Genomic DNA, 24,456 nt, shown 5'->3' with positions numbered 1-24,456 from the left:
GCGATGTCTGGAGACATCTTTGATTGTCAATCCTTGGAGGCAGGGGTGCTGCCATCCACTGGGGAGAGGCCAGTGCTATTGCTGAGCAGCCCGCAAAGCACAGGACAGCCCACAAGGACAGGGTGATGGCACCGAGGCTGAGGAACCCTGCCCAGCAGGACGGGGGGACCTGGAGGGAGCTCTTTCCTCATCTGTAGAAGCAGGTATAAACCCTGCCCTGCCTACCAGATTCGGGAGTGCAGCAGCCACTGTGCACTGGCTCACCCCACACCCACTCCCAAGCCCTCTCCCTTGTCTTCCTCCACCACCGAGGCTGGGAAAGCAAAGCGCCCCATTTCCCGAACTCCTTTACAGCTAGGGGTGGTCACGTGACACCATTCAGGCCAATGAGACAAAAGGAGACGTCTACCCAGGGCTTTTGGGAGAGCGCTGATTTCCTGATAAAAGGCACCATGGCGGGCCATGACCCCCTCTTCTGCCCACCTCAAACCTGAGGTCACAGGAAGTGGTGATCACCCTCTCATGACATGAAGCCACAAGCAACAGAACAAAAGCCAACACACTAAAGATGGCAGAGCCCGGGGTCCTACCGCCTCTCAAAGGATGCAGTTGAACTATTCCAGCAGCCATCGACCCCTCAACCTCTTGGCATGTAACCCTTATGTTTTTGGTTACTTGTGGCCAAATGCCCTCCTGATGGAGAACTGGTCACAGACCCTACTTTATAAAAAAGATCTAAGGTGAGCTGCTTTGGTTGAAGAAGGGGGACCCAGAGCCCAGCCCTCTAGCCACCATCTCAATCCCAAAGATGACCCCCAGGCCCCTCCATGGAACACCAGGGTACCTTGGCACTCAGTTTGAAAACCACTGCTCTTTGAGGAAGTGCTTTGTAAGCACCACAGAGATGCTGAGAATCGTTGCCAGCTGAGTGGATGGTACAGCCCCTGAGCATCACTGTCCCCATTTAATGGTGAGGAAACGGAGCCACAAGCCATTTCCCGGCTGCCCAAGGTCACACCACAGGTTCATGACCACATGCTTGCCACGGACACCACTACCCCTGCTCCTTGCCGTGGCATCTCACACTCGGTCTCCTTGATCAGCCCTGGCTGGCCTTTCCTCCACCTCCCAGGGCTCTGCACACCAGCTGGCCCTGGACAGACCCACCTACAGAACCCCTGCTTCCTGTGGGAGCGCCTCCCCCACCGGGAAGGAGAGCAGGGGAGGGGCACTCACCTTGGCGTCTCCAGGCAGGCAGAAGGGTTTCTCTGCAAAGGGGAGAGGGGACAAGTCAGGGACAGTGTCTTCCTCGGGCCACGGCTGTTCTAACTAGGAGGGCAGCGTGGGGCCCAAGCAGAACCGGTGGGAGTAGACTCAGCCGAGGGGGAAATAATTATTTACCAGACAAGGCACACAAAGGCCCCACCCCCAGCCCTCCAGCTGGCTCTGCACTACTCCATTCCCTTCTATCCCCCCAACTGCTTTCCCCCCAAACTCCGCACCTTGGCTCACGCCTGTCCTCTGCTGAGCACGCCCTTCCCTTCCTGCACACAGCCCCCCATTAAAATCTTACCCAGCTCAAACCCCACCTGCCCCCGAGGCCTGACTCCCCCCAGAATGCCCCACAAGAATCCTGGACTCCTCCCCCTGGGACGCCCTCATGGAGCCTTGCCTTTCAGTAGCTAAGTTAGCAGAAGTGCCCTCTCCCAGGCTCTAAGCTCCTACAGAGTCTACGGTACCCAGCTCTGTCTGAGCCCTCGGGCTATGCCCAGGCCCTGACTCACAGTAGGCACCCAGCTTCCTGAACAAATGGATCCAGGGAAAAGGAACGGAATCTTACTTTTCTTCTGGGCCAGGATGACACAGTTCAGCAGCCCTATCATTAGCAGTCCCAAGGCTGTCACACCCACAATGAGTCCTGGAAGGAAAGGAGGAGCTCAAACCAGCTGCAGAAAGCACACCGACTTCTACCAGGGGCCTGGCAGGTCCGTCGGTGACCAAAGATGGCTGGGGCTGTCCCAGGTGAGGGGCAAGCCCAGGCCAGAGGTCCGGCATTCAATTACAACGCGAACAAACCAAAAACTGTGTGCCAGACAAGCTCGAGGGCCACCAGCTTGACCGTTCCAGCCTGGTGTCGTCCCTACCCCAGATGGACAGCCCATGAAATGACATGGCTCAGCCCACTATCTTCACAGCCTGACGGTTCATCAGAACCAACAACCAGGACACAATGAGATAAAAGCTGAGCCCAGCCTGGCCAGCGTGGCTCAGTGATTGAGCATCGACCTATGAACCAGGAGGTCATAGTTCAATTCCCGGGGAGGGCATATGCCTGGGTTGCGGGCTCGATCCCCAGTGGAGGGCGTGCAGGAGGCAGCCAATCATGATTCTCTCTCATCATTGATGTTTCTCTCTCTCCCTCTCCCTTCTTCTCTGAAATCAATAAAAATATGTATTATTTAAAATTTTAAAAAAAGCTAAGCCCGCCTCTCTCGACTCGGGGTCTCTCAGTGACAGGACCAGGTCCTGGGAGGAGACGAGTCTCACTGCCACCTGCCTCCCGGGACGGTGCGCATCCAGCCCACAGCGGGCTCTCGGTGAGTCTGAGGTAGGAGGGAGGAAGGATGAATGGGCCCTCTTGTGACTTACCAACTGGAAGAGAGATGTTCCCGGTGCTGAGCCCTTCGGCCGGGGCACTTGGGACCACGGGGAGCAGGACAGACATGCTGGCAGTTGTACTGGGTCCTGGAGTGGGCTCCATGGGTTGGGATTTTGTGGACGCTGCCTGGGGCTTGAGGGCTAAGCTTGTGGTCACACGCAGGGAGGGGAGCACAGGCGTGCAGACCGCGTCCATGCTTGCATTGCCAGGGATGGCCGTCGACTCACAGCTGGGAGAGGAGGCGCTTGGTCAGGGGGCCGCAGAGGACAGGACGGCTCGGGGTGGCTGGGCTCCCTTGTAGGAGACAGCTCAGAGGGCAAGGGTCCCAGCAGCGTGGATGAGGGAGTGAGGACGTGCCTGCCATCTTTTAGGACCACCCCTTCCTCGCCTCACCCGCCCCCTTGTCCCCATGCTCCCCACTCAGTCTTGACTTCCAGGGCAAGGCTACTGTTCGCCATGCTGTCCTGGGACCCGCCCACCATTAGATGAACCCGTCCTGGCACTGAACAGGCCTCGGCAACCCAAGGGCGCGAGTGGGGGTTTCAGGCACCATGACACCACCACTGTGTGTTCTAGACCCTCCATCACCCGGGGCAGCCCCTCCCTGCTCCCCCAGAACCAAGGGGCTCAGCCACTCACAACCGATGGGGCCTGCAAGTGTCTGTGGATGACGCCGTGTCTGAGAAGGTCCCTGGGGCACAGGCAGCACACACCACATTCGATGTTGGGGTTCCTTCAAGGAAAAATTGGGACCTGTCACCAACTCAGATGCTCCGTGGGACAGGGAGGCCTTGGCACTGAAGCCCTAGGGGAAGTCAGAGGACCCGTAGAACTGTCTGCACCTCTACCTCCGAACACACACACACACACACACACACACACACACACACACCATGCACGCACATGCGTGCCCACAAACACACAGCTAGGGAGTTTGTTCTTTAACCAATTATGGTGACTTCCTGGTCTCCGGGGTCACATGGGTTCACCTTCCTGGGGCACCACCTGATTTTCCAGCAGCTTAGGGATTAATCTGATCCGTCTCTGGATCCCCAGGGCCTAGCACACAGTAGGTACCTAATCAGGCACCTACTGAATAGCAGGCCACCACTGACAATGTTCCCAGGCTGAGCTGAGGAGCTGATGCCCGTGAAGGAGAGACCCAAGGGGGACCCCAAGGCCAGCTGCCCGACCCCGTACCTGGTGCGACCACACCGAAGCCAGGGGGGCACTTGCGCAGCGGTGCGCACACCTGGCACCTGTGCTGGCTCTTCAGCACGCAGTACCAGCCGGGCCTGCAGGCGCACACACGGTTCTGCTCCCGGGTGCAGGCTTGAGCTTCTACCAGTTCTGGAGGGGCGAGAGGGCGGACCAGGGTCATTCCTGCCTCCACTGGCCCTGCTCACAGCCATGCCACTCTGCCCTCCCAGCCAGCCCACCACCCTCAGACAGCTCTGCTCTCCAACAGGCGATGGGTCCCTCCCCTCCCCACGGAGTTCCATGGCCTGCAGTCTCCTTCCGCTCCACGGCACGAGCAAGACACAACTCCCTCAACGCTACAGCGGGCACAGTTCTCCCACTGCGGCTCTTGGCCGGCCCGCCCCATGGGGCACTGAAGGGGATTCAGTAAGACAGGATGAACATGCTCTGGGTACATAGTAAAGAACTGTGTCCACGCAACCTCATGCCCCAGGGTATGGAGCAGCAGGTCTTGGGTAACCCACATCAGCTTTCAGCCAAAGGGGCTGGAGTCCAGGTGCCCAGGGGAGGATGCTGGGGCCCACCCCTCGCTCTGGGGCTACTCACCAGAGCTGCAGCGGGAGCTACAGCTCAAGCACTCGGGCACCCAGTTCCAGAGCTCGGTGTACATGCTGTCCTCGCAGGGGGCACACACGGTGTCTGAGGTCTTGGTGCAGGAAGACTGGACGTGGTAGCCTGAGAAAGCCAGGGCCAGTGGTCTCAGGGGAGTTGGCTGCTGCCCGGACCCTGCGCTCATCCACTGTTCCCCAGAACCCCAGCGATCTGTAGTGGAGCTGCGAAGGCTCTTTGATGGGGTTCCAACTCCTCCATCGACTCATCTCACATCCAGCAAGTACCAGCTGCCACTCCATCTCTGAACCCCCACTGATCATAAAATATCCTCCCCTCTGCTCCTTCCAGATGCCTGGCATTCCACCATCAAAACCACCTGTCCATTAGTCAGTCACACTTTAGTGAGAACTGGTTTGCCGGCCCCTTTCTTCTTTATATTTGCCTAAAATTCTCCACCTGGGGCCATCTAAGCTGAGGTCTAACAGATAAGTAGGGCGTTTCCAGGGAAAAGGAGTTGGGAAGAGGGAACAGCATATGCAAGGCCCCAGAAGCAAGAGGGACAATAAGGCTGATTCACGGAACTAGAAGGAGTTCAGGAAGAATTGAGAGCTATGACCCTGCCCGCTCCACCCTCACACACACACTCCCTCCCAGGCACCAGCCCCCAGGAACCGGGCCAGGCTGAGGGCCAGGGCTCCGGGTGGTCCCTCACCAGGAGGACACATGCTGCAGCACATCTGGGCCCTCTCGTCATAGTATTCTCTCCGCTGGCACGAGCTTCCGTCCTCCGGGGCGTAGGGGGTGAACACTGCCTGGAAGGGGGAAGAAGGACAGCCATCAGCTTGGCCACGCCCGACACCCAGATCCCCATCCTGTGTCCCACAAGCCCCTTCTGGGGCTCACCGATGGATGGACGGAGGACCTGAGGACTTCTCCCTTTGGGTGGGGGGCGAGGGGAAAGTAGAAGGGAGAGTCCCTGCCTCCTTTCACCTCCCCTCTTCCCCCCTCAGTGTGGCACACCCATGTCTGCAGGTGGAGACACTGAGCCAGCTGGCCGGAGGGTGAGGCTGGCCCCCACCCCTACACAGGGCAGTGCCCCAAAGGCAGTGGCCTCAGTCATGGAGACCCACAGTGCTCAGCACAATGTGGCCCTCAGCCTAGGATGCCTCCCTCTCCCTCCTTCCCACACCTGGGAATCGCCCCTTTGTCCTTCCAACCAACTACTGCCTCCTCCGGGAAGCCCTCCCTGACTCCCCCAGGCTGATTCAGGTTCCTCCTCCTCTGGGTTCTCTCTGAACGCTGGATGCAGCCCCTCCAAACAATCATCTCATTGTGCTGAAATGGGGTACCTACCTCTCCTCCCATTTTGCATGGGTGCATGTGCACGTGTGTGCACACACACCACACACACACACACACACACACACACACACATGTCTGCAATACACAGGGCAGGAGTGATGGCCTCACCGACTGGACCCTCAGCTGCCAGCATGCAGCCCCCGGCAGAGCTGGCGCTCAGCAGATGAGCATTTGTGGGTGACAGTAACAATGGCTACCATTTCCCGAGCGCTGACAGGTTGCCAGGGGTGGGTCTACGTGCTGCAGGTGCTCTAGGCAGACCCCCTAGAGCGCCCACCCCCCAGCTGCCATGGTGCTGCCTGAGAGTGACCCGGCCTCCAGGTGGACGGCTGCTGTGGTGGAGTTCACGCTCCGCTCCCCGCCCACCCTGCTGCAGCTGAGCCCTCGGCTGGCCTCTGCATTGAGAACGGAAACCCAGCTCCTTCCCTGCTCGGTCGGCCCAACTGGCAGTCCCAGACCCATCCTGGCTCCTGGACAACCCCCCACCCGGGGGCCGGGGTTTCCAGCTGCCCCGCAATCTACAGCTCCTCCCCCACCGCGCTCCTGCCTGAGCTGTCACCTCCGCCTGGAACAGCCTCTTGCTTCCCCTGACAAAACCCACTGTCCCTTCTGACAGCAGCCTCTGCCTCAAGGCTTCCCTGCCCACACCCCACCCTGAGTAATCACTAGCACCCCGAGTCCTGACCTTCCTCCCTCAGGGTCCTGGCACACAGGCCTGTACCCACTAAACGGACGCCCTCTGAGGCTGCAGGCTGGGGGTGACGCTGCTACCACCCAGGGCTCACTAATCCAAGCAGCAGGCTTCACTCCAATGTCATTTCCCAGAGGGATCTGAGCCTGCACCAGGACATGGAGCCCCAACATGGGAGCACCCACCACGCTGCCAGCTGAAGTCCTTTCCCCCGCTCAGCCCAGGCCCAGGCCCTCACCACAGGTAGTCAGCTCTGGTGAGGGTGGGAGAGAGTCTAAACACGGAGTCTAAAAGATAACTTCCATTCCCGTCCGGGCTGTAAGCTCCCATGCCATGGCTGCACACGCATGCACACACATGCACACGCATGCATGCACACACACACACTCCATCCCAATCCTTCCCTCCGCCCGGGCCTGGGGCAGGCTGCCAGGCACCTGAATGAGGGGAAAGCAAGGCCCCATATCAGGCTCCACACAGCTGGGGCGGGCTCACTGCCAGCGTCCCAAGCCCCTGGCCTCATGCCGACTCCCACCCAACAAACAGGGCACAAGAGGCTCAAGGGTGGGCCCAGGAAGCTGTGAAAAAAGAAAAAGAAAACCTCCCAGGTGATTCTGATGCTCTTCTGCCCAACACACCTGTTAGCTGACACCCAGAGGCAGAAGACGACCTGGGGGAGGGGCACACGGAGGAGACCCAATGATCAAAGATGGGGGGGCGGGGGAGCCCCGCAACCAGAGAGCATACCTCTGCAGCTCCCTTCGCACTGAAGCGGAGGGCCTGACTGTCCCCCATGGCCCCCCACATGGCCTTCCCTGCAGGCTGCTGCTGTGCGGAGCTTCCCCCAGGGAAGCAGCTGTGCCCGCCCCTCAGAGCATGCCCCAGGCGGGCAGGGGCCAGGCAGGGTGGCCCAAGGATCTCATGGACCCTGCATCCCCACGAGCATCCAGGCAGTAACTAGGGGAGCCCCTCATTCCTGTGGGGCCAGAGAACCACAGGACCAAAGGGGCTCCCGGCATGCATCCCAGGGAGGGCTGCCCGGCTGGAGGAGGATTTCCTGTCAGGCCCAGAGAGCCTGATGGGAAAGGGCCTGCCTTGGTCAAGTTTGGGCTCTCTCTCCACCCACAGGCCAAGGGTTCCTGGGCAAAGGCAGGCGGCTGGACCCCTACGGCCTCTAGCCACTGCCCAGCAGCCTCCCCTCAGGGTCCAGTCCTGTCTGAATCTTGCTCTCACTGCCCTTCCCCACACTTCCTCCCGCTGCTCTGTGTGAAGGGGGTGGGTCCTCTCTTGAGCAATTTCTAGGCCTGTTTATCCTCTTGGACAGAAAAAGAAAAAAAAAAACCAACCCACAGCCCTGTCATGGCTAAACAATGAGGAACAGAAAGCCCCTGGCCGAGAGGGACAAAAGGTCACTCCCAGCACTGCAGGCCCCAGAGCAGAGGCGACAGCCTCGGAGCCAGGTCACCACAGGGGCCACACGGGCGGGGGTCCCTGGAGGTCCCCGGAACGTGGCGAGAGCCTCTGGGAAACGCGGGGCGATGGAAGCTTCCAGTTTCTTTGGCTGGTGTTGGGGAGGCTCAGAGCCAGGCACCACCCACCCACAGGGGAGTGCTGACTGACATTTTGAAATGAGGAACTAAGTGGAGAGTAGTTGATTCGCTCAGCATGTTTAGCAGATGCAAGCTTTCAAAATACAGGGCCCAGGAGGAAGCTTGGCAATCACTGATGAGCGTTAACCACCCATGTAACAGGTGGGCAATGGGTGCCCAGTGGGGGTGGCGGATTGGAGAAGATAGATGATAGGTAGGTAGGTAGGTAGGTAGATAGATAGATAGATAGATAGATAGATAGATGATAGATACATAGATAGATGATAGATAGATAGATGATAGATGAAGATGATAGAATACATAGATAGATAGATAGATAGATAGATAGATAGATAGATGATAGACAGATGATAGATACATAGATAGAAAGATAGATAGATAGATAGATAGATAGATAGATAAGATAGATAGATGATAGATACATAGATAGATTGGTTGACAGGGAATGATAGGTGAAAGGGTGACAGATGAAAGGAGGATAGGAAGGAAGAAAGGACGGACCATCTAACATCCAATTTGTGAGACAGGTCTGATTGTGCCCATTTCACAGATGAGGAAATGGAGATAGAAAGAAGCAAAGCCACCTCCTGGTCTCCCCAAGGCTCGGGGCCATCCCAGGGTTGGTGGAGGCTGAGGAGGATGTGCACATGAGCCCGTCAGGGCCCACCCCTCACCCACCAAAGAAAGGCCTCAGAGCTGCCTCACATCAGGGTCTGTGGCCCATTTCCCCTTTTTAACATGGGCCTCTGTCCTCCTAGGACGGGAGTCACCTGCACTGAGTGGTGGCCCTTCCGGGAGGGAGGAAAACAATGGGCCATCTGTTAAGCACCTCCCAGTGTGCCTAGTAAGGTTGCAGGCGCTATACAGAATCCCACTTCCGCCCCTAAAGTCGCTGGGCATGTGCCGACTTCACAGCTCAGGGAGGCCGAGGCCAGATCACTTGTCTGAGTTCATCCAGGGAGGAGGAGGGGGAGGTGGGACTGGGATGTGACTCTTGCTCTGTTCCCACTGGAGAAATCTTTGGTCCCCTCCTCAGGACAGCTGAAGGAGGCAGCTCTGGGATCCACCCTCCGCCTTCATCCCTGAGTCATTGCAATGCCACCAGCCCCCGCCGTCTACTTCTCTGACAAGCAGACACTGGGACTGGCTCCCATGGACACACATGCTCTCTCGCCCAGGCGCGCACGCGCACACACACACACACACACACCAATGCAGGGAATTCCTCTCCGTCTTAGGCCAACAGCCTCTGACCTCAGCTCTGTCCTAGGTTCCCAGGAGACCCCCCGAAACCACAGAACCAGCAGGCAGGGACACTCAGCACCTAAGACCCAGCTCTTCCCAGAACTGCCAGTCACTGGGCTCCTGCGAGGGCCCATCCTCGGCTGGCAGCCCCGCAGCAGGAGCAGGGGCACAGGTGCAAAGGTAGGAGTCTGATCCACAGCTGTGCCAAGTGCTAGAAAGATGCCCGGGAGCCAGCAAGGGGGGTGGAGGCCCAGAAGTGGGGGTGGGATTGAGGTGCAGCAGCTCAGGAGCCTTCAAGACATTTCAGCGTCTTCCCATTTAATAGTGGAGAGAGTCAGGGGCAAAGGCGGAAACATACATTCATTCATTCATTCATTCATTCATATGTACTGAGCACCTGTTATTCTAGGTGCTGGGCAGACAGCATCGAACACGTCCACGTCCCTGCCCTGGGGAGCTGAGCTCTAGTGGGGAGACTGAGACACACACGGTAGAAATATGTGAGGTGGCAGTGGGAGCCCAGGAAAAAGGAAAAGCAAGGTGGGGCCAGGAGCAACAGGGAGAAGGTGCCGGGTGGGCTCGGTGCAGCCGGGAAGCCAGGGCAGCGGGGCCGGAGCAGGCGAGGGCGAGGGCGCTGGGAGACGAACACAGCAGCATGCAGCACCTCCTCCTGGAAGCTGGCTCCCAGCAGGCACCGTGCAGCGTCATTTACGTGCGTCCCTGTCTCTCTGAGTCCCCATCCCAGCACTGGGACGTGGGTATGACCACTGTTCCCAAGTCACATGAGAAAACTGAGCCTCAAAGAGGCTCCTCACCTCCGGCCTAATTTCTTCCCCAGCATCAAGCTGACACACCTGTGTGTCCCCCAAAGACCCTCCCTCCCCTCCGCAGATACCGCCTCTACTGTGGGCACGAGCTGCCTCAGTGTTCTCGTCTGTAAAATGGCAGCAGGAGCCTGGTTGGTGCTCTAAGCCCTCTCCAGCTTCAGCTTCTTAAAGATGGGTGTCAACAAGCTCAATCCCTCCCGAGACCACAGGCGTGCTGGGTGGGAGGTGGCCCACCACAGGAGGTGGAAAAACTGAATGAGCAGGAGGTGGGGGCTGGGGCTGAGGCCAGGCTGAGAGTGGGTGTGGAGTGGGTGTGGAGTACGGCTTCCATGCCCCAGCCTCTGCCCCTCCTCCCCTCTCCCAGGGCGCGGGCACCCTGAGCAGGTGGCCTGGGAGGAGAGAGCCGCGAAGGCTGCCCGCCCAGGTACACAAACACCTGGCGTCGCAGGAGCAGCACTCGACTGAGGTCAGAGGATCTGGCACACGTGCTGGTCCCAGGGGCCGTGGGGATGTGACTTGCTCCCTGAGCCTCAACACTGTTCACCCATGAAATGGTGCCAGGCGCTCTGCCCTGCCTCCTCCTGGGGTTGTCGCAGGAGCAAAGGCAGGGGGTCCATCACCTTCTCCCAGACTCTCGGGAATCCACGGGGGAGCTCAGAGGGTGTGCAAAGGCCCTGAGCTGTACCCTGGGTCAGACGGAATATCAGAGCTGGGCTCCTTCTGCCTGGCGTTAGCTGAGAAGGGCTAGGCGAGGACAAGACCCGGGCAAGCTGCACAGTTCTCAGTTCTCGCGAGGTGCTACATGGCCCAGGGGAGCCTTGCAGAGGAAGGGACAAGTGTAGAGAAGTTAACCTGTGACCCTTAGAGTTACGGGCTCACCACAGGCTGGCCCCAGGCCAGTCCTGCAGAAGCCTGATGTCAGGAGGCTATGACAGGCCAGCCCCTGTGACAGTGGGGTGGGGGCCTTATTGGGGCAGAGGGAGGGGGACAGTCCCCCGGGCCAGATGTGAGTTTCCTAGGGTACTGGCCTCAGGTTGTCTCAAAGGGACTTCATCAAGAGGAACACCTAGAAGAGTAATGGGACCCCAAAATAATGAATCTGGGTGAGTGGCTAGGGTCCATTAAATGGCCAAAGGACACAGTGTCCAGGATAAGGGACAGTAATGTCGCTGAGAGTCCGTGAAAGAGTGAGCCCCAGAGGCAGAGCTACAGCCAGACAAGACCTACCTGGTGAGTCGGGCAAGACTTTTCCTGCCCGCTGCTCCCCCCGCTTCCCGAACTCTCCCCACTCTCACCCCAGAGGATCAGAAGCCACGGCCAGCTGCTGGGGCTGGGGAAGGAGAACAGTTCAAGGTGGACCCTGCACCAGGGCCCTTAGCCAGGGAGGGCAGAGCGGGCGGCCACGCGGGTCTCTGGCCCCAACGTCCGCATCAGCTCTCGCTGGGCAATTGGGCAACCCTGCACCAGCTCACTGACTTCCTCTCTGACCAAGACCCTGCGTGTACCCCACAGTGGGGGCCCTCAGTCCCTTCCCCTATTTATAAATAGACAGAGAGAGAGAGGAAGACCAAGGACGGGCCTGGGGAAGGAAGAAGAGGCCGCCACCAAGACGGTGTCATCTAGAAGCACCAAGCTACGGGGCCCTCTGCTTTTCCTGCCATTGGGTCTTCAGCTTTTTAATTGTCTGGAGCCCCCCCGTTGATGACAGCCTTGGGAAGGGGTCACGCTCTGGGTCTCCCTGGAGCTCCCCGGGCAGGGATCCAGCTAAGAGAGGACCGGGATGAGGCAGGAAGGAGGCACAGGGAGAAGCTCCGGGCTTTGGGAATAGCGTGTCTCTCAGGTTTAGCCTTTTCACAGAGCCGGAAAGACTCATGGAGACTGGTCGGACCCAGGAGAAGCACCTACTGTGCGCAGGCACGGTGCTGGGCACGCTCACATGCATTCTCTTACGTTACCCCTCCTCCAGCTCCACGAGCTTAGTGTACCCCACTCTAGAGATGTGGAGACGGGTCCAGAGATTCGACACCGACACCATGTCAGAGGCCACACGGCCAGCAAGCAGCAAACAGGAGCGAGTCACAGCTACACCTGCCTCAGACAATTTTTTCTCTGTGATCCTCTGTTATTGCTGTTAATCCTCACCCGAGGATATTTTTCAATTTAAATTTTAGGGAGAGTGGAAGGGAGAGGGAATGACAGAGAGAAACATCGATGTGAGAGAAACACATGGATTGGCTGCCTCGTGCACGAGCCCTGACCAGGGCCCAGGTCAGGGAGGAGCCTGCCACCTGGGATGCTTTGGTCCACAGGCCAACGCTCTATCCACTGGGCCAAACCGGCTAGGACTCTCCGTGGTAATTTTACAGACAAAGGCCCAGAGATGGGGAGTGGCTCCTCCGGGAACCCACAGTGAGCAGGGTGCATGCGGGTTCCTCCACTCTCCCAGGCTAAAGAGTCTCCAGGGGCCCAGAGGCAGACCATGAAGCTGTGGGAGGGGCACAGGTGTCTGCCCAGCGCCCCAGGGCCCCCCACACAGGTGGCAACTGTCTTCGAGCAATACAGAAACCACTTCCTTTGCATGGCAGGTCCCTGGGGCCCCGGGTGTGGCGAGAAGCAGCAGAGCCGACTGGGCCTCCATCTTAGGGGGGTTGCGGGAGCCCCGTGGACTGTGAGTGCAGCCACATCGGGCCAGGCCGACACGGAGACTACGCCAGGGCCAGGCTACGGAGGCTCATCTGCCGTCACGGAGAGCGAGGACAACCACATCACAGGGGGTGGCTCGGGGTGACACGTCCCACTGCCACCCTGCCGCCTGTGATGTGCCTTCAGAAGTGAGCTGGGGGCAGACAGGAAGCCCGGGCTGGTATCCGGTTCCAGGGCGTGGGGCCTGCCCCCAAGGAACCCTCAGTCTAGTTGCAGAGAACACCGCAACCCTTTCCATCCCCCCCCCCCCCCGCCCCCCCGCCTTGCCGCCCAGGCCCAGGCCTGTCAATATCGCCTCCTCAGTCTCCCATGGCTTCCCCCTCCTCCCTCGGCATCTCCCGCCGGCTCAACTTCCTCACTCTTGGTCCCAGCCTTTCCCAATGGACCCGAAGCCACCTTCCTACATCCAAGTCCGGCCCTGATTAAAAACTCCCAGCAGCCCCCCTGCCCTCAGGCCGAGCTCACAGTCCTGAACGCCCCGCCCAGCATCTCCCATGGCCGCTCATCCAGAGCAGCGCTGGCTCCCTCACTCTCCTCCACGCAGGTACTCCCTCTGCTCCCCCCTTTGCAGGGCTAACTCTTCAGCTTCTTTCAAAAGCCCTCTCCACCATCATCTCAAGGAAACCTTCTCTGAACCCCAAGATGGGCTCCAAGGTCCCTCCTCGGGGCTCCAGCGACAGCCTGGGTGTCTCTCTACCATCAAGACCACTTTTTGGTTGACTATTTATTTCCCTGTGTCTCCCCCGCAGGGCAGGGACCACAACCCCCTCTGCACGCGCTAGCGTGACCTCTACGCCAGACACCCAGGTTGTAATCCCAGTTCTGTCATTCACCAGCCTCAGTTTTGCCATCTATAAAATGGGGACAAAAACAGTGCCCACCACAGAGGGCTGTTATGATTCACTGAGTCAACTTATGTAAAGCGCTCGGCACGGTGCTGGCCGGCAGAACGAGGTGATCGGTGCTCACAGGGTTTTTATTACTCATCACTACGCCCAGCCCAGGGCGCAGCCCATAGCAGGTGCCTACTGATGTGGAATTGTTGAATAGAAGTTTTCATTTCCCTTAGCTGAATGAGTTGGGTTCACATGAGAACTGGGCAGGAAATGGGCTATAGAGAGGGGGGGAGGTGTCCCAGTGGGGGGAGACGGAGTGGCACCTTTCAGAGGCCACGGTGACCAACCACCCACCGTTACGTCCGGGTGGTGGTTTAAGAACGGAGCTCTGGAGCCCGACCGCCTTGGGTGGCCTCTGGGCCTCGCTACCTCTCCCCCAAAATGGGGTCAGTGATGGTCCCTCCCACCCCATCCAGGCGGCTGTGAGGATGGAGGCACTGGGTGCATGCAGTGCACTGGCCCTTGCCTGGCACCCACAAAGCACCCCTGATGTCAGTCCGAGCCCTCAGTTCACTGCACTCTCCCAGCGTCTCCCCGCCCCCGTGGACGTGACAGAGGGACACTTTTATCCCCCTTTTACCATTAAGGAACCCAAAGCTCAGCTCAGACAGGCGCCAGAGGTCACCAGGTGCTTGATGGCAGTCAGACAGATCCCTGCGGATCCCGCTCCTCTGCCGGGCGCAGGGTTGGGGGGGAATCACAGCTAACTCCGAAGATGAGCAGGCTAGCCCTGCCCAGTCATGCGCAGCCAGCAGTGGCCAGGTGACCGAGGCCTGGCTCCCCTAGGGCTGGCCCCAGGAGTTCCAGGAGCACAGGAGGCTGACACTGGTCAGAATCAGGGCGTCTGGCCTGGGCTGAGGCAGGGCGGAGGCCGGAAGGGCCTCGTGTTGCAGGATGGGTGGAGAGGGACACATCCTCTACCTCCCGGGTGCCTCTGCTCCCTCCTAGGTCTTTGGTCCAGTCCAAAGGCCTCCTCCTCCATGAAGCCTTCCATCCTTCCTCCCTATTCTGCTGCTACTCCCTCAGTCCAGAGCTTTGGCCTAAATAATTGCAATAGCCTGTCCTTGCCCCTGAGGACAGAGTAATCTTCGTAATATATTCTCTGTTTGGGTAACTCCCTTGCTCAAAAACTATCGGTGGCTCCCCGCTGCCTCAGCTCCTGAAAGGACGTGTGGTAGCCAAAAGCATGGACTCTGGGGTAAAAATGTCTGACTCCGCATCCAGACGCCCCCCCCCCGCCCCCCCCTCCTTACTGGCAGGCCTGGCGGGCAGCATCAGAGGAGTTGTGTTTGTGTTTTTTTTAAATAAAAGAGGTTAATACACCTCCACCTTTTCATCTGTTGAATGGAGCTGATAACAGTACACACCTCGCTGTAGTGAGGATCAATGAGGTAACACATGTACAGTGTTTAGTTAAGCACTCCAAAAGTCATAGTTGGTACAATTCTTTAAATATAATTGATATTACTACTTCCATACACTGGCCCGAGCAGCTATAGCCTCCTGTGCCGTCACTGCCCCTAACTAGCCTTTTGCTCCAAGTAGGACGGTTTAGCTCTTGTCCCCTGCTATTCCTGCCTGTCTTCCTCCTGGTACCCACTCAGCCAACCCTGCCCATCCGCAGGGCTCAGCTTTTAGAACGACCCCTGTGTGGTCACTGTGGGAAGAGGGCCTGAAGGGGGGCAGGTTGTGGGAGGAGAGTCAAAAAGGAGACAAGAGCCTGGCCGGTGTGGCTCAGTGGTTGAGCATCGACCTATGAACCAGGAGGTCACGGTTTGATTCCCAGTCAGGGCATATGCCCCAGTAGGGGGGTGTGCAAGAGGCAGCCAATCAATGATCCTCTCTCATCATGGGTGTTTCTATCTCTCGCTCCCTCTCTGAAATCAATTATATATATGGCAGTGACCAAGGGGCCAGGCCAGGAAGAGTGAAGCCATGGGGTATGGAGAGGGGTGGGTGAGAGGACATGGGGGGATGATGCCATGAGGTGGGGGGGGCCTCAATATTGCTGGGAGGACAGGACAGGAAGGAGCAGGAACGGGGGCTTGCGGATCCAGAGGACCAGGAGACTGGAGCAGCAGGCGACAGGCTCACCAGGAACAAGCTGAACTGGAGCCTCTGTGAGTGGCAGACGGAAGCCAGGCTGTGGGCCAGCAGGAGGAAGGACAGGCAGAGGTCCCCCTAACTAAGGCAAGTGCTGGGAGCCCTTCCCTGGAGACTCACTGTAAAGTCCAGACCTGGCCTTCTGGGCGGGGTCTTGTGGAGGCCAGAGCCACACACCACCCCTGCCCATAGTCACCAGCTCCCCTCACCACCTCCCCTGGTGTAACATGTGGAGCTCCCTCTCTGAAATCAATTATATATATGGCAGTGACCAAGGGGCCAGGCCAGGAAGAGTGAAGCCATGGGGTATGGAGAGGGGTGGGTGAGAGGACATGGGGGGATGATGCCATGAGGTGGGGGGGGCCTCAATATTGCTGGGAGGACAGGACAGGAAGGAGCAGGAACGGGGGCTTGCGGATCCAGAGGACCAGGAGACTGGAGCAGCAGGCGACAGGCTCACCAGGAACAAGCTGAACTGGAGCCTCTGTGAGTGGCAGACGGAAGCCAGGCTGTGGGCCAGCAGGAGGAAGGACAGGCAGAGGTCCCCCTAACTAAGGCAAGTGCTGGGAGCCCTTCCCTGGAGACTCACTGTAAAGTCCAGACCTGGCCTTCTGGGCGGGGTCTTGTGGAGGCCAGAGCCACACACCACCCCTGCCCATAGTCACCAGCTCCCCTCACCACCTCCCCTGGTGTAACATGTGGAGCCAGAGGCCTCTAAAGTGAGGAGAGTGAGGTCCTTGCTGGTCCGTTTCCAGCTGGGGCAGCTGAGGCTCAGAGATAAAGAAAGTGGCCAAGTCCCCCCGAGCCAGAGGCCGAGCCAGGATGGGGCCTCAGACCCCAGATTCCCAGCCCTCAGGCATCTCCCCTGCCCGGCATTTGAGAAGGCCTCCCACGATGACCAGGAAGACGCCCTGCCCGCCTGCCCCCAAACCCTTTCCGCCCGTGCTCACCCTCAGGCCCACTCAATTCCCAGAACCCGTGGCCACATCTGCCATACCCACTGCAGGCCGGGCTCAGACTGAAACAGCCGGGTGGGCCACTGTCTGGATGGCAAAGCCAAACAAACAAAACCCCCTGGGGATTTCTGCGCTGACCCTGGTCGGAGCCGCCCGGTCAGCCCAGGACCCGGCTCCGAAACAGGGACAGAGCAAGGGGTCGGCAGGCCTCCTGAGGCCCAGCGCTCCTGGGAGGGATTCACACTGCAACTCCCCAGAGAGCAGAGTGGTGCAGCGGAAGTGTGCTGGGCCCACATTGCAACTCCCCACGCGTGCCCACTGAGTCTGGGCAGCTGGCCTGCCTGGGGCCTGGACACTTGGTGTGAACGAGCTGCTAGCGGGCCTCCTTGTTTTAGCAATGGATCAATAGTCTAGTGATCACAAGCCTCACAGGTGACACGTGAGAAGGAGCCAGCTCGTCCCCTTCTCCTCTGCTAACCCACACGGAGGCTCCGAGAGGTAGAGCGTGTAGGTCACAGGCAACAGGCAACAGGGCAGAGAAGAGACGGGAGAAGGACGTTGGGGCCTCCTGAATAGCTGCCTCCTTCTGGACATCTCCTCCCTCCCCAGCATCGCTCACCCTCAAGGCAGAGGGAAAGCTAGTCTTCCAGACCCGTCAGTAAACAGACACTTCCTCCTCCTGGGCACGCACCCCCAAACCACAGTGACGTCACCACCACCTGTGACCTCACCACGCACCTCATGGAAAGTGACTGCGGGCCCAGAGAGGTGAGCCCTGAGCTGCGCAGTCCCAGCCCGCAGTCAACAGCGTGACACAAGGGGACAAATGCCCAGAGCCCGGGTGGTGAGGGAGGCCTGCAGGACCCAGGCGGGGGAGGGCTGTGTGCCCATCACCAGTGATAAAGCGCCTCTTTGAGGAAACAGGCCCCCCACTACTCCAGGCTTCCTCGAACCTGTGGGTTCCACACAGCAGGCCCCCGCAGTGGGTGCCCACAGCATGAACTTGCCCACAATCTCAGCCCCAAAGGGTCTGGCTGCTGAACCATGAAAGGTGCTAATTGGGTTCTAAGCGGCAGGGAGGCGGAACTAGGATCCTGTTCTGCCCAGGGCAGGGCCTGAGTCCCAGAACTCATTCCAGCCCAAGCCGTGGGGCTGAGGGCAGCGGGGAGAGCGAGCGGAGGGGAAGCACCGCTATGAACGTGAGGCGTGCGGGGCTCTCCTTCCCGGAAAAACTTTAGCCCCACCCCCCAGTCTGTGGCCTGTCAAGCACATGCGAAGCTGACAGTTCCCCAACATTCCAGCAGCCAGCGTGCTGGGCTCAGTGCTGTGGGGTGTTATGGATAGGGATGCTTAAGGTCACCCAGCAAGCCAGTGACCGCGCTCGGAGGGGACTCTGGCCTCCTGCCACCCAGGCCAATGCTCCTGCTCCTCCCATGGAGCCCTGCCATCTTGGAAGTCACTTGAAGGCTGCGGGGTGGACAGTATGACCCACAAGTGCCTCCCCGGGTTACAAATAAACAGAACCTTTAGGCTCTCAGAGGTTAGAGATGGAAGAGACGAGTTTTGTTTTTTAAATCCTCACCCGGGGACATTTTCCCATTGATTTTTAGAGAGAGTGGAAGAGAGAGGGAAAAACAGAGAGAAACATCGATGGGAGATAAACCCATCAATTCGTTGCCTCCTGCATGAGCCCCAACCAGGGCCCAGGCCGGAAAGGAGCCTGCAACTGAGGTACATGCCCTTGACTGGAATTGAACCCAGGACCCTTCAGTCCGCAGGCCGACGCTCTATCCACTGGGCCAAACCGGCTAGGGTGAGATGGAAGAGAAGACTATTTAGAGACAGCAGCCCGGAGTCTTTGAATTTATATTAGTTCACACAAACACTCCATCCATGCTTTTGTTCCAGCCCTCCGGTCCAGTGTAAGAACCCATTGTGGCCCTCGAGTCAAAAAGTTTGCCCACCCCTGGGCTAGGGTGAGATGGAAGAGACTATTTAGAGACAGCAGCCCGGAGTCAGCCACGCCCATCCTGCAGGGGGGAAAGCAGAGGCCTCCTGCAGCCCCTTCACACAGAGGTCACCCTGCTCCTCCTCAAATCACACCCAGGACCTGTCACTCACTGAAAGGAGTGGGGAAGGGCGGGATAGTGATTTCCTGACCGGACAGCCTTTACCACATTCCCCGGGGGGCCTACAGCCGGGCCGCTGGGCGGGGGGAGTGAGAGGCCCAGCAAGGGGGCATCTGGGAAGGCAGCACAGCCAGGCAGGAGGGAGACTGACCTCAGGGATGTTGGGCAGGAGCTCTGGGCAACTGGAGGTCTGCCACCCACACCTCATGGCTCTGTGGCTCAGAGAGAGAACCGGATTCCACAGTGGACCCGCTCAGCCTGGCACTGCCCCAGGACCAGAGCAGGTCAGACCTGCAAAGCCACCAATGCTCAAACTGCTGCCCGCAGGCTTTGCCACCCATAAAGTACTTTTAATCCTGACAACCAGCCAGTGAGGTGGGGATCACTCCCATTTTACTGATGGGAACACTGAGGCTCCCAGACATGCCAAGGACACCCAGTCTGTAAACAGCAAAGTAAGGATTTGTGCTGAGGTCTGTCTGATTCTGAGGTCGGGCCCTTTCCCTGAGTCATCAATACTGCTTCCCCGTGGCCGGCAGTGGCCAGAACCGGGAGCCACAGCAGCTCCACTATCACCCTATCCTAAGCACCCCTCTCCCTATCCCGAGCCCCAGCTTCCCTCCCTGCCAGCTTCTGGACAGGTCACGTGTCTACTAGGACCCCGAGTCACAGCCAGTGACCCCACGGGAGTGGCCCCATTGTGAGCCAGGGCGGGAATGAGCACTCCTAGCCTCTGCAGACTCAATAGAGCAGAGAGACGAGCCCAGAAAAACAGTCCAGAGAGAGGGAGACAGACCGGCAGCCAGTCCTGTCACCATTGGCTTTTCAAACTCCTCTGTCTCATCCACAAAACGGGGTCACTATACTGGTCAGGTGAACATTTTGGGGCATTTATTCCACATTTTCTGCGTACCTACTACACACCAGGCTCTGTTCTAGGCCAGGGCTTCCCCAGAGGACATCTAGCAATATCTGGAGCCATTTCTAATGGTCAAAGCGGAAGGGGCAGTGCTACTGGCACCTGGTGGGTAGAGGCCGGGAATGCTGCTGAATATCCTCTGACGCGCAGGACAGCCCACGCGACAACCACCCAAATGTCCAAAGTGCTGGGATGAGAAACCCCACGCTCTATAGCAGTGGGCACATCCCTGCCCTCACCGTGCGTGCATTCTACTTGGAAGACCCAAATAGAAATGAAGAAACAGAAGAGGTCATGAGTGTTATTTAGGAAAACAAAGCAGGTCAGGGAGTGAGAGTACCTGATGGGAGGAGCTTTTATAGGCAGGATGGTCGCAGAAGGCCTCTCTGAGACGAGCCCAGAAAAACAGTCCAGAGAGAGGGAGACAGACTGGAGGCCGGTCCTGTCACCATTGGCTTTTCAAACTCTTCTGTCTCATCCGCAAAACGGGGTCACTATACAGGTCAGGTGAACATTTGGGGGCATTTATTCCACATTTTCTGCGTACCTACTACACACCAGGCTCTGTTCTAGGCCAGGGCTTCCCCAGAGGACATCTAACAATATCTGGAGCCATTTCTAATGGTCAAAGTGGAAGGGGCAGTGCTACTGGCACCTGGTGGGTAGAGGCCGGGAATGCTGCTGAATATCCTCTGACGCGCAGGACAGCCCACGCGACAACCACTCAAATGTCCAGAGTGCTGGGATGAGAAACCCCACACTCTATAGCAGTGGGCACGTCCCTGCCCTCACCGTGCATGCGTTCTACTTGGAAGACCCAAATAGAAATGAAGAAACAGAAGAGGTCATGAGTGTTATTTAGGAAAACAAAGCAGGTCAGGGAGTGAGAGTACCTGATGGGAGCTTTTATAGGCAGAATGGTCGCAGAAGGCCTCTCTGAGGACTCATTCATTTGAGCAGAAGGAAGTGAGGGAAGGACACCAGGAGGTATCAGCAGGAGGAACAGTCAGGGCGAAGGGGACAGCAAGTGCAAAGGCCCGGAGGCAGGCATGGGTGGGGCATGTTTGAGGAACAGAAAAAGGCCAGCGAGGCACAAAACTGAGAACTAAGTTGATGTGCTCAGTTGAACGTAACACACGCGCACACACAGCACAGTTGGCATCAAACTCCCCCTCCCCTCCCTCCCACCCCACAACCTTCCCGGCTACTCGCCCACGAAGCATTGGATGGTCAGGGCCATAAAATGTCTCCGGCCCTGCGAGGGACAGGATGAGTGAGGGCCACCAGAACGCTGGCAGGTTCTCAGCCTTATCTGCTCCAGGGCCTTCCGTACGCACTTGGCCCTGAGAGGGAGACAGGTGGGCAGGACTTCCCACGCCCATGGGAAAGCAGAGGCTCAGTAACGTGGTCTGGGTGCCAAGGGCAGCGAGGGGCAGAGCCTAGGTCAGTGACCACTGACAGGGTGGCTCCTGGAAGGCTGGAGCTGGGTCGTGGTCATCTTGGTCCCTAGAGCCCAGCACGGGGCTGAGCTCGGAGTAGGTGCCTGTGACTGTTGGGGGAATGAATGGGTGAATAGCACAGCACCAAGGTACCAGGCCACCTGGCCACTGCCCTCTGAAGAAATGATGCCTGGGCCACATCCTCACTCAGCACGCAGGTTCCCTTCGAGGCTGTCAGGGAGGGGGCAAAGGGACAGCACACAGCTGGATCACCCATCGCCACTCCAATGGCCAACATCCCAGGCCAGCCTGGAAGCCCCAACCTCTTCCGTCACCTGAGCTGGGTATTGAGGAGGCAAACAGCAGCCCCTCCACCCCAAGACATTCAAGGGTACGTAGGTCAGACCCAGCAGGTAGGGATCCCCTCAGTCCCTCCCCAACAACAACAAAAAGCCAGACTGCTGGGGCCCTGCCCACCCCCATTACAGGGCACCAGGCACTCCCCAATCCTGCCAACTTTACTGGCAATTATTTGTCCAATGAATGAAGGAATGTCCAATCCATTCCATCCCAGCCAACAAATACAGCTTGGAGGCAAACGCCCTGATTACACAGTGAGTCTGCTGTCCCTGCAGCCAGCTCAGGTCGCCTTGGGCTCTTTCTGTAACTCAGTCTAGTTACAGCCAACGTTACACAGGATCCACTGTGTGCAAGGGACCCGGCTGAGGGCAGGAACAGGGATACAGGCATGGGGAGGCTATCGTGCAAAGAGCTCTGGAATGAGGCAGACCTGCATTCATATCCCTGCCATCCCCCTCACCCCAGCTCTGCAATCCTGGGAAATGCCGTAACCTCTCGGGCCGGTTTCTACACCTCTAAATGGCAACAGCACCATCCACCTTTTAGGAGTTGCTGTAAGGAAAATTCCAGGGGGATCCTGTGGTAAATTCCTAGCACAGTACCAGGCTCTCTGGAGATGTTCCAAAAACTGGAGCGATTGTGCTGGTGACAATGAGAAGGAGGAGGGCCCCTCAGTCCTCGCCCTCAAGGAACTTTCTATCTATTGAGGTGGATAAAAACTCAATTAAAAACGTGGTTCAGTGGTTGAGGGATCACCTATGAACCAGGAGGTCACGGTTCAATTCCCGGCCAGGCCATATTCCTGGGTTTCGGGCTTGATCCCCAGTGTGGGGCCTGCAGGAGGCAGCCGATCAATGATTCTCTCTCATCATTGATGTTTCTCTCTCTCCCCCTTTCTCTTCCTTTCTGAAATCAATAAAATAAAAAAATTATTTTTTTTTTTTAAGCAGAATGTAACCTGTCTCCTTCTCTCTTCCTTTCTGAAATCAATAAAAAAAATTATTATTTTTTTAAACCCTATCCTCGAGAGGGACAAGGGCTCTGAGAGTAAAAGGGAAAAGGATCAGATCCAGTTGGAAGAATGAAGAATTCAGGGGGTGGCGTTTGCAAAGGCCCTGAAGGACAGGGCAAGGGGTGCACCATGAACAGCACGGGGTACACGTGTTTCACAGGGTGTGAAGTACAGATGCAGAGAGGGGGCAGCAAGAACCTGGATACCTCTGCCCTGGGACACAGGGGTAGGTGGCGGGGGAGGGGGGGTTCTGCCTCGGCAACGGGGGCCACAGAGGCTTCTCAGGCAGGGAGAGAAATGCTCCAACCTGAGGAGGGGCTCCCCGCGATGCCACCACAGAGGGTCCATGGGAGGGGGCGCAGGGCCAAGAGATCAGCTCGGAGGCTGTGGAGATAGTACCAGGAGGAGGGAACCTGAGATGACCCCGGAGCCGGTCAAGAGAGGAGGGAGGTGAGAGATGCAAGGGAAACCCCTCAACTCCAGGACTCGGGCCTGGTGTCCCGTAGGCCACAGAGACCTGTGCCTCCACCCCAGGGGCTCACGTGCCGCCGGAGCAGGGTGACGCCGCTCGAGCCACTGCGGTCAGGCTGAGGACCACAGCCGTCAGCACCCACGCTCAGCTCTCAGAGCTGGGACTCTCCACCCAGGACCACCTCTGGGGCAGTCCCCCACAATCCACTGTGTGAGAGTGGATTCTGGTCGGACAGCCCCTCCTCTGCCTTCAAGAACTGGACTGTGAAATTTCAGCCTTAGTGGGTGAGTCACCACACATGGCCACATGAGTCAAGGCCACCTCCCCCACTTTCCTTCCTGGTCAAGATGTCCAAGATGGCTCAGTACAAACTACAGGTCCATCAGGGAAGGACCATGAGGAGGGAGGAAGGCCCACCCCCTCCCCAGCCATGGGGGGAAAGGAAGAGATGACCCTTTGGAGGAAGACTGCCTCCCATGCCCTTCCATGAAATACAAGGAGCTCTCTGGGCCTCAGTTTTCCTTCTCTGTAAAATGGGGTCCCTCCATTGTACGAGAGCATGGAGACAGCCACAAAAGCAGAGGACAAGCCATTCCACTGCCTTGCTGGCTGGTGGGTGCAGTTAGAATAACAGCTCTGGGCTTTCTGCTCTCTCCATTTTCCTGGAGCCCCTAGAGACCACCCACAAGTCCTCCCTCACCTCCTTGGTCCCCAGAGCTCAAGCACAGGACAGGTCCCGGGGAGGTGGGCCCAGGGGAAACTGAGGACACGTCTCTCCTCCTCGTTACCCAGCAGCCGCCAGAGAAGAGACTCTCAAGTGGCCGCTGGACACACCAGATGGCTCCTGGGGGAGGGGGCTGGGCATGGAAATCAGCCCACGGTCCGACTGTGCCCTTATTAGGCGCCTACTGTACACCTGGCCCTATCCTTTCAGAAATGCAGCCCTTGTATTTCTAAGAAAGAGGAAAACCATAACCCAGAGGAGGAGGAAGTCATCTGAAGAGGGTGCCTGGCAGCTGAAAAGGGTGCCCGGCATCCGCAGTAGGAGCAGCACCCCAGGGCAGGCCACCTCCTCCCCACGGGAAGGAAAGCTTGGTCTCGGCAGTCACAGGGGTAACGAAGGGGGGATCTCCAAACGCCCTGGCCGGGACTGGCGGAGGGACCTGACTGCGCCCCCGACCCCAGGGGCCAGAGTTCGGTGCCCCACACAGCCCCTCCTCGGTGCCAAACCGAGGTCCCCAGCGGGTCTCCAGCGGCGCAG

At 58.3% G+C, this 24,456-nt stretch overlaps 1 protein-coding gene across 1 annotated transcript in view; it reads right to left on the bottom strand.

Moving 5' to 3' along the window:
- Positions 1-24,456, bottom strand: part of TNFRSF1B (tumor necrosis factor receptor superfamily, member 1B) — a 49,200-nt gene that overhangs the window by 8,144 nt on the left and 16,600 nt on the right. Inside the window, exons 2-9 of the mRNA XM_005873485.2 lie at positions 20,253-20,298; positions 5,184-5,283; positions 4,466-4,594; positions 3,860-4,009; positions 3,299-3,392; positions 2,650-2,888; positions 1,841-1,918; positions 1,237-1,268 (exon numbers count right to left, since the gene is read on the bottom strand). Of these exons, the coding sequence (XP_005873547.1) occupies positions 1,237-1,268; positions 1,841-1,918; positions 2,650-2,888; positions 3,299-3,392; positions 3,860-4,009; positions 4,466-4,594; positions 5,184-5,283; positions 20,253-20,298 (868 nt within the window). The remainder of the gene's footprint in view (positions 1-1,236; positions 1,269-1,840; positions 1,919-2,649; positions 2,889-3,298; positions 3,393-3,859; positions 4,010-4,465; positions 4,595-5,183; positions 5,284-20,252; positions 20,299-24,456) is intronic.

This window comes from Myotis brandtii, unplaced genomic scaffold (genome assembly GCF_000412655.1).
Source record: "Myotis brandtii unplaced genomic scaffold, ASM41265v1 scaffold410, whole genome shotgun sequence".
Classification (NCBI taxonomy): Eukaryota; Metazoa; Chordata; class Mammalia; order Chiroptera; family Vespertilionidae; genus Myotis; species Myotis brandtii.
This window is presented reverse-complemented; position numbering and strand designations above follow the sequence as displayed.